This window comes from Sporothrix brasiliensis (assembly GCF_000820605.1).
Source record: "Sporothrix brasiliensis 5110 chromosome Unknown Cont15, whole genome shotgun sequence".
Lineage (NCBI taxonomy): Eukaryota > Fungi > Ascomycota > Sordariomycetes > Ophiostomatales > Ophiostomataceae > Sporothrix > Sporothrix brasiliensis.
The window spans coordinates 2,935,007-2,947,801 of NW_024467134.1; the positions used below are offsets into that span (position 1 = coordinate 2,935,007).

The window sequence follows — 12,795 nt, forward strand, 5'->3', positions numbered from 1 at the left end:
GATTTGGATGTTCTGCGCTCGCAGCTCGTACAGAGTAGTCCATCCGTTGTCCGAGGTTAAGAGACATGTCGCGTTTTGTTGTGTGCTGATTGTACGGCCGGGGGGGGGGGGGACAAGGGAAAAACTTAGGAGAGAGAGAAACATCTCCCACACTTGCTCCGGAGGCAAACAAAGAAGTTGGAGATCAACAAGAACAACGATTGACATTACGGTATAGGAAGGAGTAATCGGGCTTAACTGCACAGTGGTCATACCACGACAACTTCCCCGTCGTTGCAGGTCCTTGTCGTCTGCGGAAGGAGCAACCGTCTCGAAACTCCGTATGTAGCTTATTCGTTGTGGGAAGGAGCCAAGGGGCCCCTGTCACTCTAGCATCTTTGGGTTTTGCAGGAGCTGCCATATGGACTGTAAACAGAAACAACTGAGATGATGGAGAAGAGAACGCGAGGCGCGAAGCATGTGTACTTGCGGAGCATGTCGTAAAACCGAAATAAAACAGGGAGTATCTCCGTTTAAACTTTGCGCTAGCAAAAGACCTTCTAGAAACGTATTAGCGGTAATTACAGTGCAGGTTTGTGGGAGAAACAGGAATAGCCGTATGCGGCACTTCTGTGGCTCATCCACTTACACGCTGGCCCCTCCAGAATTAGATTGTCCGAATCGCGCCTTCCTGATCGAGAAAGGAAGGCAGACCCATTAGCCGAGCAGGACGAGGGAGGAACGCACATTTGCAAGGGTAGGAGACGGAAAGAGGCGTCGAGGAACGTTTTCTGCCGTATGTGTACCCCGACGCTCCTGCAGTTTGTGCTTAAGTAGCATGTCTTTGTTGAATTTAGGAAGGAATTTAGGAGGTGTCGGAAAGAACGATGCTGTCAGTCCAATCAAACCTCATCTACCTCGGGGCAAAGAGCAGAAAGTGGGAATAGAGAAGGCACGAGTCGTGCAAGGCATTTTATGACAAAGCTACGCGACAGAAGAGGAAGGCAGTCACACATCAGCCAGACAAATTGCTAACAGGGGCAAGTACGCACGCAAAAAGAAAAAGAAAGAAAGAAACAAAGGAAGGTGCATTTCCTGTTTCCTGACTATCACCAGCAGTGGGGTAAGTCAACACACACACAGGTTGGAATGGGCCACATGAGGCAGAGCAATGCAGTTGCCTCTTGTTCTGGTGGCTTTTTTGGCGCAGTTGCTAAACTCCTTCCATGTGCCAAAGCATCACTTTCCCGCACAGGGCCTGCAGGGTGTACCCGACCAACCGCGCCTCCCTATTGTCTATTCAAACAAGGAAACAACCGAGCGTGGTGGTCGGCTGGCGGCTGGTGGGTATAATAGTACTAATAATACTCTTAAGGTTGCGGACGGCCAGTGAGCGGGCAGAGAAACGACCACGAAATAAAGTGCACGGGTAGGGGCCTCGTAAGGTATAAATCTAGCTGCCTGCGCAAAGAAGAGAAAAACGCGTTGTTATTGTGTCTGCAATCTATGCCGTACTGCAACATCATTCAAAAATAGATTGCTTACGCACCTGCGCCCCGACAACAGGAAGTATAAGAGTCAGCCCAGCCTCCTATCAGGGAAGGAGCACCTTTACAACCGTTTGTCGGGTCCGCGGTTTGAAGTGATTGGAAGGAGCGTCGAGGCTATTTCCTAGGCTGGGCAAAACAGGAAACTGCTCACTGCACCTTGGACCTTGGGCGTCGTTTGGCAGGAGCAGTTTCGAGAGTAACAAGTTCGACATTGTTTAGTGCATTTTCCCATCTTTCCTTGTTGTCTGCTGTCGGTCCCTGCTTGGACCTGCATTTCTCAACAAGGGAATGAGGGGTTACGCGCTAGGCGAGATTCCGGGGTAAAAGTCAAAGGCCAACCAGGACCCAATCGACGCTCAGCACACGCTGTGCGAGCAGCCGTTCCTTCCCAATTTTGCCCCTCTCTTTGTTGTTGCCTTACTGTCCCTTCCCAGCCTTGTAATTGTTATTGGCCACTGCCTCATGGGAACTGACTCGACTCATCACGGACCCGTGAATCGCCGACCGCGAACGTGTTGAGCTGCCTGTGCTGACGTGAACATGTGTCTCTGATGCGCTTTTGCTAGTTCGCAGCCCGTTTTTGTGTTCTTTGTGGTCGTTTTGAGTCCTTTGCGTCACCGTTCACCGTGCACACCACCCCCATCCGAGCCCTCCCCGGCGATAGATGAAAAACACGCTCCTCAAGGACAACCGACCTGTTCGAGATCCAACGAGACCTGCGGATGCGCCGATACCGAGCATAGAAGCAATGCATACTCTTTCCAATCCGATGCCGCGCCTCTTTGGCCGGTCGCAGACACCGACGCCGGCACAGGCACAGGCACAGGCACAGGATCCGCCGGATCCGCCGGCTCCTCGCGCCAAGCTCGTCCGGCGCACAGGTGACCATTTCTCGCCCCTCCCCGGACGTCCCGGACAAGCCGGATATGCAGGCTCCGCCTCGTTCGAGCCGCTCCATCGTGAAGCCAGCCTTGCATCTGCGTCGCTGGCATCCGCATCCGCGTCCGCATCCGCGTCGGCGTACGAGGTGCTCCTAAACGGCCCTGACCGAAGCAGCCTGTGCGGAAGCAGCATTGGCGGCGGCGGCGGCAGCGGCGGCGGCGGCAGTACCAGTGGCCTGCAGAGCCAGCAGCACCGCTACTACGCCGTGCGCTCACAACGAAATCTACACCGTTCATGGCTGGCGGTAACAGACGCCCGAAGACCGTCGGCGTCTGGTGAACGGCCGCCACCGCGTAAGCTGGTCAAGGATCCAGGCGGATCGGCACGCCCGTCGGCGTCGAGGGAGATTCCGGACGAGGAGGGCGACCTACGCCGAACGCCCGTAGGCGAAAGCCCCCACAACAACAGTGGAAGTGCACCGGCACACGATAGGGGCAGCTTTGGCGGCCCCAGCACACTCGGCATCCGACGAAAGATATCCCGTTGGCGCGACCTTCGCTGGTAGACCACGGCATCACGAGCCGCCGGATCACTCGGCCGAAGGACGTGGAACAATTGCATATTTCGACTTTTATCTTGCATATTCGGCCTTGCTTTGCATTTCATTTGGTTGCGTTGCATCCTGCTTTCTGGTCTTCTCTTTTCCTCTGTACATTTCTATTTGCTTTGGATAGCGTTCAGGCGTTCTGTTTATTCTCTGGTTGCAAAGACACATTCTGATTTTCTTTTCTGTCAGCTATAGATAGTTCATACATCGTATACCATGCCGACCTACATTTTATCTGGAGATACATCTTGAACTAAGACTGGTCGTCGATCCATGGTTATATCTGATGTAGCACGCCTTAACGTCTCAAATGCGTGCGTTTCTGCTACAGCACTGGCTATTGTTCACTAACCCCACTAATGCGCCACCAATACAGGCATGTTTGGTGCTGGAGGCATCACTTGTAACGCTGTTAAGAGCTAGCTCCCAATAGCCTAGGTCGAGCTCTTTATCGAGCTCGTTCTTATCGCCCAAAAATTTCTGCCTTGCAAAAGTATCGTCGACAAGCACCAGTACGACAGACACGGAGTGCCTCAGCCTTGCATTCGCCCTTGCTCTCCCGATCCTCCGTCATCCTCGACTACACACACGCAGCCTCGCAATGGCACAACAAAAGGGCCAATTGGCCCGCCCCATCTTCGCCAAGATCGCACCGCACGAGTTCCTCGTCGCCAACCTCGCGCGCGACGGCCAAAACAACCAGAGCCAACAAGGCACCCGACCAAACGGCCGTGGCACCGACGAGTCCCGCGATTTTGACGTGCATACCGGCTCGCTGTCGCAGGCCCACGGCAGCGCCGCCGTCCGTCTCGGCCGCACGCGCGTTATCTGCGGCGTGCGTGGCGAGATCCTGCCTGTCGCCAACATCCCCCAGTTCCGACCATCCGCCGTCACGCCCGACCGCTCTGCGGACCACGCCGTGGAGGCCGACAACCGCCGCCAGCTGCGCGACTACGACTTGCTGGTGCCCAACCTCGAGCTGGCGACCGGCAGTGCGCCCGAGTTCTTGCCCGGCGGCCCGCCGTCCGTGCTGGCCCAGGTGCTGAGCACGCGGCTGTACGCCCTGCTGCACAGCAGCGGCCTCGTCGACGCCGAGGCGCTCAAGATTTGGCACACGCCGCGGCGGGCGGCCGATGGCGCTGACGAAGACATGGACATTGATGAGGAGGAGCCGGCGGACGCAGAGGGCGACGGCGACGGCTCCCCTCGCAGACCAGAGATCAAGGCTTACTGGACGCTCTATATTGACCTGCTCTTCCTCTCCTTTGACGGCAACCCCTTGGACGCCGCCTGGGCCGCCATTGTTGCCGCCCTCCGAGACACGCACCTGCCGCACGCCCGCTGGGACGCCGATCGCGACCGCGTCGTGTGCTCCCCGCCCTCGGTGACACCTTCACCGCCCCTGACGCTGCGTGGCCTTCCCGTGGCGTCGACGGCCGTGGTGTGCGTCGAAAACCGGAAACGGCAGCAGAGACAGAGCAGCGAGGTGGCCGGTGCGCACTGGATTCTGCACGACCCGGACCGGCTCGAGGAGGGCCAGTGCCACGAGACGGTGACGGTCGTGGTCGACTGCTCCAGCGGCACTGGCAAGGCCACAGTGGTGCGCGCGCTGTCCAAGAGCGGCGGCGTGCTCGTGGGGCCCCCGGAGCTGCACATGCTCGTGGCCTCGGCCGAGAAGCGGTGGACGAGTCTGTCCAAGGCATTGGGACACGGTCAGGGTCCATGAGAGTAGGTGGCCCGTCGCGGCAAGGAAAGCTACGGAACGAAATAATGACAAGGCCACGACGAACGCCCTTGTCGCCTGGCCCCAGATAGATACCCAAGGAGGGGACGAAACCGGCAAGCCAAGGTTCTGGCGGAAACGAGAAGGCCGGATCCATAGAGGCCAGCCAGCCATGGCTGAGAACCATGTCCGAGATAAGAGCACGGCATTTCGTGGTAGCGGCACAGGGTGCAGCACAACAGACGACAGGCTACCATGAGAGTGCATAGAAGCCGCATTCGTCGGCAGCTTGGCAACACTTTACACAACGGCTCGCCATTCGAACCCCTTGGTCCTTTCACGGCTTATAATGGTAATGAGATACGCCATCTGTCATGTGGCATAACTGTTACGCATTTCGCACGATGCATGCACACCAGGCACGTCACACAAAAGACGCAGATATGCAGAGCAATCGAAACTATCAAAAATATCAAAATATAATGTCCCGACCTTTCGAACCATCCTTACAGGCTTGAGGGTCGCCCCTTAAAATCAAGGGCAGTAGATACAGGTGGAGTGGCAGTCAATCTCCCACTCCGCAGCATAACGGTATGCGCTCCAGTGAAGGCGCGCATGGTCCGACAATGCAGCACGGGGAGCCATCGACACACGTAAACATGTGGTTTGAGCAGCCGTCGCATGCGGTAACAGAGTGGGTTGTTGGAGAAAAGAGAAAAAGAAAAGAGACGGAGAGACGGACTGGAAAGTGGTGAGAAAGCTTTTTCGGCAGGCACCGTGCCGGAGAAACGTGTATCCGTGCTAAGCGTGGACAGCTTCGACAACTGGGTCGTGCCTTCCTGCCCCACTTGCGCATACGAAAGTCTCACATCTCAATTTCTGCCTGTCGAAAAGCTTCATTTCTTCTTGTCCCCATCGCAGCCATTGCACCGATACCCATTACAAGAGCAGGTCATGGAGTCCCTTTCCGACACCATCTGGGATGTTGTCATCTGCGGCACGGGGCTGCAACAATCCCTCCTTGCGCTGTAAGTCTCCTCTCCTGCCGTTCCTCTGTTGATTTTTCTCTTTTTTTGATTTCCAAGCGCCGTTTCCGAGTCCTTGTTTCTGACTGACTGTAGCCCCTGACTTATGATTTTGTCGTGACGTTTTGGCTTTATATGATACAGAGCCCTTTCCCGCTCCAACAAGAACATTCTGCACATCGACCCGAACCAGTACTATGGCGGGTCCGAGGCCGCGCTGAGCCTGGCCGAGGCCGACGCGTGGGCCGCGGCTCGTCCGGAAGCGTCGGCCGCGCGACCGACAGCCGCCACAGACGGTGCTGTTCGACTGGGACCGCTGTCGGCATACTCGGTCGCCTTGGCACCGCAGTTTCTGCACGCGCGGTCGCCCCTGGTCGAGCTGCTTGTGTCGTCGCGGGCGTTTCGGCAGCTCGAGTTCCTCGCCGTATCGTCGTTTTTTGTCCTCGAGTCGTCGCCGTCATCGTCGTCCGGCCCCTCGAACCCCTCCCTCGCCCGCATCCCCGCTACGCGCGAAGACGTCTTTGCCAGCACCGCCATGCCGGCCCGGGCCAAGCGCCAGCTGATGAAGTTTCTCAAGTTTGTGCTGGCCTTTGATGGCACGGACACCGGCGACGACAAGGGAGACGGAGACAGCGCCTGGCAGAGCCACGCGTCCGAACCACTCGGCGCATTCTTGCAGTCGTCGTTTGGTCTGGACGATCGGCTGCGGGACAACGTGCTCGCTCTGACGCTGTCGCTGGACGGCGCGGGCGTGACGGTGGCACAGGGGCTGGCCCGGCTGCACCGGCACATCACATCGATGGGTCTGTTCGGGCCCGGGTTCGCGGCCGTGTATCCCAAGTGGGGCGGATGCGGCGAGATCGTGCAGGTGGCGTGCCGTGCGGCGGCCGTGGGCGGCGGTATCTACATGCTGGGCAGCGGCATCAAATCCGTGAGCGTGGCGGCGCCCGTAGAGAAAGACACACAACAGGATCAGCTCTTGGAGCTGGAGCTGACGCGTGATATGACTGTCAAGACCAAGCTGCTCGTGCGTGGAAGTGAAGCGATTGGTGGGCCGTCATCCGAGGATGTGCCAGCGTCGACCAGCAAGCAGAGTGGACAGCACCTCAGCCGGCTCATTGCGGTGATTGGTGCCCCGCTGCCGTTCCTGTTTGCACCGACAGTCGAGGGCGCGCCCGTGGCCGGCGGCGCGGTGATAGCGTTGCCGGCTGGTCGTCCGGTTTTGGCCGATGGGGCGGCGTCCGAGCACCCCGTCTTTGTGATGGCACACTCCAGCGACACAGGAGAGTGCCCAGTTGGTCAGAGTGAGTCCGAGTCCACGCTTCTGTTTTTCCTTTGTCCGCACCCTTTTGTCCATCTTCCTGCACCCCCCAAAAAGCTACATGATGATTCATGAATCATACAAAACTTATCTACATTGTCTGAGCTCTGCTTTGACGAGAACATATTCGATCTGATCTGCTTTCTTCTCTTCCTTTTGTTTGGCACAATAGACCACTGGATGTTCTCTCGAATGGCTGGAGACTAACCGCAACAGGTGTTTTGCACTTCACAACCATCCGTACCGAGGGTAGCAAGGCCGTTTTGGAGAGCGCGCTGACGACGCTACTTGCTGCCTTTGCAAAGGAGGCGAGCGGTGATGCAGAGGGTAGAGCCAATGAGGAGAGTCCTTCGATCCCTGTCCTATACAGTCTGTATTACGAACAGCCAAGGGGCGATGAAGCGAGAGTTCCGGATGCTGAGCCAGAGCCAGAGCCAGAGCCAGAAACAGAGACCCCTTTGGGCGTCTTCCGCTTCCCGCCGCTACCCGTCGACCTAATGGTGCAGGACGCGCCGCTGGAGGTGGTCCGCGAGGCGTGGCGTCGGGTGATGGGCCCCGAGGAAGACGACGCTGCGTACATGGCGTTTGTGGACCGAGAAGGCAGCGACGCTGATGACATGGAGTACGATTGATTGCACTGCCAGACATGAGCACGAGCATGAACGTGACGCAAGGCGGATCATGGAACGAGTGGTGTATGTTTTAACGACGGCTATTTGCAACGATACAATACTTAATGAGGTCAGCTTTAATGCACTTTGTCTTTTTTTTCTCGGAATGCCCTTGCGCTTTTAATAACGGCCGTTGTTACACCCTAGCCGACTGGCTGTTGCTATCCGCCAGGTCGCATTTGGCCCTCCTTTGGTCGTTCTATTTGTCGGATACGGGACAGGGTGCATCCTATCAGACGGCATGGAAATATAACGAGGGAACGAGGGTTTAGGGGAGATTGGACAGCATGGGACGCTGCGAGGATGGCCCGTCGGACGCTTCGCGCACCTCGGGAGCGGCACAGGACCAGAGGTCGGATCTTGTCAGGCCAGGTGAGGCCAGGCAGAGTGACGACGACAAAACGATGTTGCTTCGATGGGTCGATCTATCTCAACGGCAGATGCCCAGTGTGCGTACCGAGTATTGCCCGTCGTCGACCCGCTTATAGGTCCAGCTCACGGATGTGACTGAACGAAGGACCAGTATCTTCTGTTTGTGACTACTGTCATTCGGCCACAGGCACAATCAAAGCCCGTCAGACCTCCGTCACTCCTCGGTCATCCAACTTCCATCATTTTGCTGCTTCCTTTTTGGTACACTCGGCATGCAAGCAGGCGTCTATACGACGAATATGGCTTTTGTGCGACACGCCTTGGTGCAACAACGGCGACACTCCCGACAGGGTGTTACATGTTTCCCGATCTCGGATGTTCTGAAGACCGTCGACAGATGACAACCGTCACAAGATAAGAAGCAAGCATCGAGAGTCTACGAGGTAGGTGACAGGTGTCTTCTGTCGGGCTTTCGATTGCCATGCGAATAGCAGGCCAAGACGATAAAGCGTACATTCATACGCAAAGGGGTCTGATACGAGCATGGCCTTGTCTTGGGCGGAAGAAAATATCCGTGGAGTACGAAATAATCAAATATGAGAAGAGCTGCAACTGTTGGTTTTTTTTATGACTCCAATAGAGGAGCATAAACCCAGCCCGAAACCCAACCCGAAAACCTCACGGAGAACCGGGAAACATGCCCGTTGCTTGAGGCGTCTCTCACCTCGGGGGTCGTCGTGGCAGTCATATGACGCCAACGACATGTAGGCCGAACGCACCATGCAGCCAAACGATGTTGGCCCAAACCAGGGTAAGACCGAGTAAGACATGCCAGAAACTGGAGCGGTGAGACAGGCACCTGCGTGTCCTCTCCATCCTTGCATCTTTGTTTGCTTTCCTAAATCGTTCACCTTGAGGGCCATCCTGGCGTTTCTTCTACCTGCGCTGGGGTTATTTTCTCGTTTTTGTTTTCTTCTTCTCCACTTTCAGTCTATGATGTATCCATTACTCCCTCCTCGGCTCGTTCTCGTTCCTGGTTTCTCACGAAAAAGGTCTGACGGCGTCTTGGTTAGCAACCTTGTGTCACCTTCTGTCTTTTGTCGTTTCTGTTTCCTTGCCTTTTCCTTGTGTACGACGCAGTACGCTGTGTTTGTGTGTTCATTCTCCGTATGTTCTGCTTGAGCTACCTTTCTTTTTCCAGTCCTACCAAGGTGTTTTTATTGTTTTTTTTTTAAAAAAAAATCTTTTTGCTTTCTACTTTTCTTTAGAAATAGCCGCATCTGTAATACCACCACCCTATTGGCGCCACCTATGACCGCGCCTTCCCGGCTGCATCGTACACATACCACATTCCACCTGTACCTTTGCAAGCGGTCTTCCAGGTCGTCCGTCTATGGTCACTGCATAAACACGGTACGTTTCATCCTACTCTTGCCTGCGGTCGGTCGGCTCTGGGCCGCCGAGGATGTCCGTCGTACATGCCCATCGGTTGACTAGCCTTTGGCTGTGTTCCTGCGGGCTTCCTCACAAAGCACAGAGTATTACAACGTATTACGTCGTACGGTTACATTTCCAGTTGGCCGTTGCAGTGTCACTTCCGCAGCTCGCAGCTCGCAGCTCTTTCCGCACCTTCCCAAGCCTCGAAATACCCGCCAAAGAAACTTGGTGTGTTCCGCTAGACTTCCGTCCTTCCCCGTCAAATATGTGCCCGTCTGTATGTGTACCTCTTTCACCCTTTTTACATTCTCATCCCGTGCTTTTCTTTTTTTCTTTCTTTTTTTTGGCCGGGGGGGGGGGGGTACGGATTTCGGACGCCTTCTTGGTTGCGAGGCGTCGTATTGGGGTCACACTCGGTGTCTTTTCATCTGGCCCACCCTCAGATGGCTCGTGTGTGCGTCCCGTGCACGTTTGTTTTGCCTGGGTCGCTTTCTAGGCCACCCAGATCTCTTATTGGGTCATGATTTGGGTCACTTTGCGTCGGGTCCTTTCTGGTTCTGTTTCTTTGGGTCGACCGGATCGGCAGAAAAGATGATTTGTCGCAACGCGAGGACTGGGAAAGGCTAAAATACGAGGAGGCATTCGATCCCACTGAACACGAACGGACCACGGAGTATTCCCACAACCCGGTAGATGGGCTCATCGGTCAGCTTTGGCTCATTTTCCCTTGCGTTCACCCTCCCTTCCCTCCCGCCCCCCATCTGCACTCCGATGGGTAAAGATGCACATGCACGAAGGCCAGGTAGGTCTAGCTTCGTCGGAGCGTCAACACAACAAACGCAGCCAAGTGTGCTTCGGGCGGTCCCTATCTGCACGTCTGTATTCTTTTCCCCCTTTCCTGGCTAAGCTCACGGAGGTCGGGCGAGGTCGACTGTTGTCGTTTCTTGGATGGCGTTGGCGCAGTTGAAAAAATGCACTATCGTCCCGCTAAAACGGATTGTCAGGCCGCTAAGATTACAGGGACGGGCGCTACGGGGGCTTCCGCTAGAAGGGCCGCAAAATGTGCTAAGATACAGGGAAGGACGGTCCAGCACCTGCCTTCTGTCCACACCACTACAGTCGCCCACGACCGTCACTCTACACAGTCACCCAATCAAGGTCAGCCTCACTTCTACGTATCCTCATTCCAGGCCATTCCAGGCGGTCTTCTTCCTTTCTCCGGAGACCGCGATAAAGCGAAAATGAGAGACTCCTGCCGTGGCGCCCAGGAGAGCTCAATATGGGAAGTTGCAGGAACGACAACCTTGACAACAAATCTTACGGGAAAATACGACGTTTTTACAAGACTATTTCTTTTCTTTCATCCTCGTCTCTGCACAGGCACCTCGTACGACATACTCTGTATCCATCAAGCACGTCTTGGGTTATGTATTGGCTTTGGTGACAGTGCTTGCAGGACGTTTGCTTGTTTTCTCACCTTCTCCTCTTTTTCTCCTTTTCTTTTCCCTTTTCTTTTTCCTTTTTCCGCCTCACTTTGACCCCTGTCCTGACCACCTGAAATGTCTCTCATTTTCAGCCCCAGCTGTTTATCCCGTCTTTTGCTCTTTTTCCCGTGGTTACGCACTGCCCAGATTCGAGACACTCCCAGATTACCGGGAAACTCTAGAAACAAGAACCGAGAAACACAGAAATCGCAAAAAGTTGCCCACATCCCCCCCATGCTTTGCCAATCTGTGTCTCGTCTCAGCAGTGTAACCTCGCAACTCTCAAAGTCTCTCATTGGAGACACCATCGCTGTAATACGTTGTGCATGTGTGTGCACCTGTCAAAACAAAGAAGATTCATCCAAACAAGACTAAATAAATAAATAATAAATAATAAATAATAAATAAATAATAAATAATAAATAATAAATAATAAATAATAAATAATAAATAATAAATAATAAATAATAAATAATAAATAATAAATAATAAATAATAAATAATAAATAATAAATAATAAATAATAAATAATAAATAATAAATAATAAATAAATGATAAAAGAAAAGACGAAACCTAGTCAAAGCGCGTCGGTTATCAACGTCGGTTCTGTCTCCCGTCTCTCGCTTCGCTCGTTTTCCCCATTGTCGAACAATACCACCGTTCCGGTTCCATTCGCCTTGTCTTCTCCACATATTCCCATATTTCCCCTCTCCAACGACAGCTCCTAAAAGAAGGGCTTTATTTTACGGAGTGTAGAGTTTCGAAGGCGCTGGAATCTGTCCACCAAACTACTCAGCTCTGTAGTTGCCGTCGTCTATCTGTTGACTGCGGACCTCTGTGTGTTTTCTCGTTGCAGAGGGAAAGACACCACGAATGGGAGACCGGGCGCTGTTTACCGTGAACTTACACTTGTCTTTCTTTTTAAAAATAAAAGAGCTGCTGTCGTCTAATGCTTACGATAGCGATGCACCTGTTGGCAGGGGGGGCAAAGGTTGGGCAGACCCAGCTGAATGGGTCGCCATCCCTCGGCAGCTTCTGCTTTCACTCGACTGACTTACCTCCTACCCACCTTCTTACCTAGCAATTGTTTGTGTCCAAACGATATACGGAGTCCTTTGCATCGTCGTCTCATCTCGCCCCCCATTTCTGGTATCTTTTACTTTCTTGTTCATATTTGCAATCTTTCTTTTATGATTCCCGCCACCGTGGTCCAGGGACAAGACAGGCAGAATCACATTCGGATGCCCATAACACGCATATTCGCGTCATCTTTCCGCCAGCCCACCCCCCCTTCATCGAACGCTGGCAATACAATCAGCAGCTTCACTCCCTTGCTGCATGCGGAATAATACCACACTGTACACCGTGACGCGAGAGTAGAGAAAGGATAAAGAGAAGCCGTCAAGAGAAGTAAATCAAAATCAAAATAGACGATAGACGATAGACGAGGAAGGACACAGTACATGACACTCTAGTTCTTGCAACGAGGTGAGCTAAGAAATATGGTAACAAATCTGTCCGAAAGAAACCCATCATCCTTTCAAACCTGCCGTCACAAACATATCAGCCTCCTCACCTTGTTACACCTTGGTACACCTCGTCTCCAGACCGCAGTCGGTCATCCGCCATGACTTGGGGCCATGCAACCCAGTACGGATGGACCGTTTCCGCGTACCATCTTTTCCTATTTTGGGTGTTTTTTTTCTTTTTTTTTTTTTTTTTTTTTTCTTTTTTTCTTTTCCT

General features: G+C 53.9%; 3 protein-coding genes across 3 annotated transcripts; all 3 read left to right on the forward strand.

Annotated features, from left to right (window-relative positions):
* Positions 1–2,298: 2,298 nt before the first annotated feature.
* SPBR_06191 (uncharacterized protein) lies at positions 2,299–2,976 on the forward strand (the record flags this gene model as incomplete). Its single annotated transcript, XM_040764453.1, has 1 exon — positions 2,299–2,976. The coding sequence occupies one exon, from the start codon at positions 2,299–2,301 to the stop codon at positions 2,974–2,976; it is 678 nt and encodes a 225-aa protein (XP_040622568.1).
* Positions 2,977–3,619: 643 nt separating this feature from the next.
* Positions 3,620–4,744, forward strand: SPBR_06025 (exosome complex component RRP43; the record flags this gene model as incomplete). The annotated part of the gene is made up of 1 exon (XM_040764287.1): positions 3,620–4,744. One exon carries the CDS (start codon positions 3,620–3,622, stop codon positions 4,742–4,744), a length of 1,125 nt encoding a protein of 374 aa, XP_040622569.1.
* Positions 4,745–5,695: 951 nt separating this feature from the next.
* Positions 5,696–7,719, forward strand: SPBR_05716 (rab geranylgeranyl transferase escort; the record flags this gene model as incomplete). Its single annotated transcript, XM_040763979.1, has 4 exons — positions 5,696–5,769; positions 5,911–6,697; positions 6,743–7,070; positions 7,304–7,719. 4 exons carry the CDS (start codon positions 5,696–5,698, stop codon positions 7,717–7,719), a joined length of 1,605 nt encoding a protein of 534 aa, XP_040622570.1.
* Between the last annotated feature and the right edge of the window lie 5,076 nt (positions 7,720–12,795).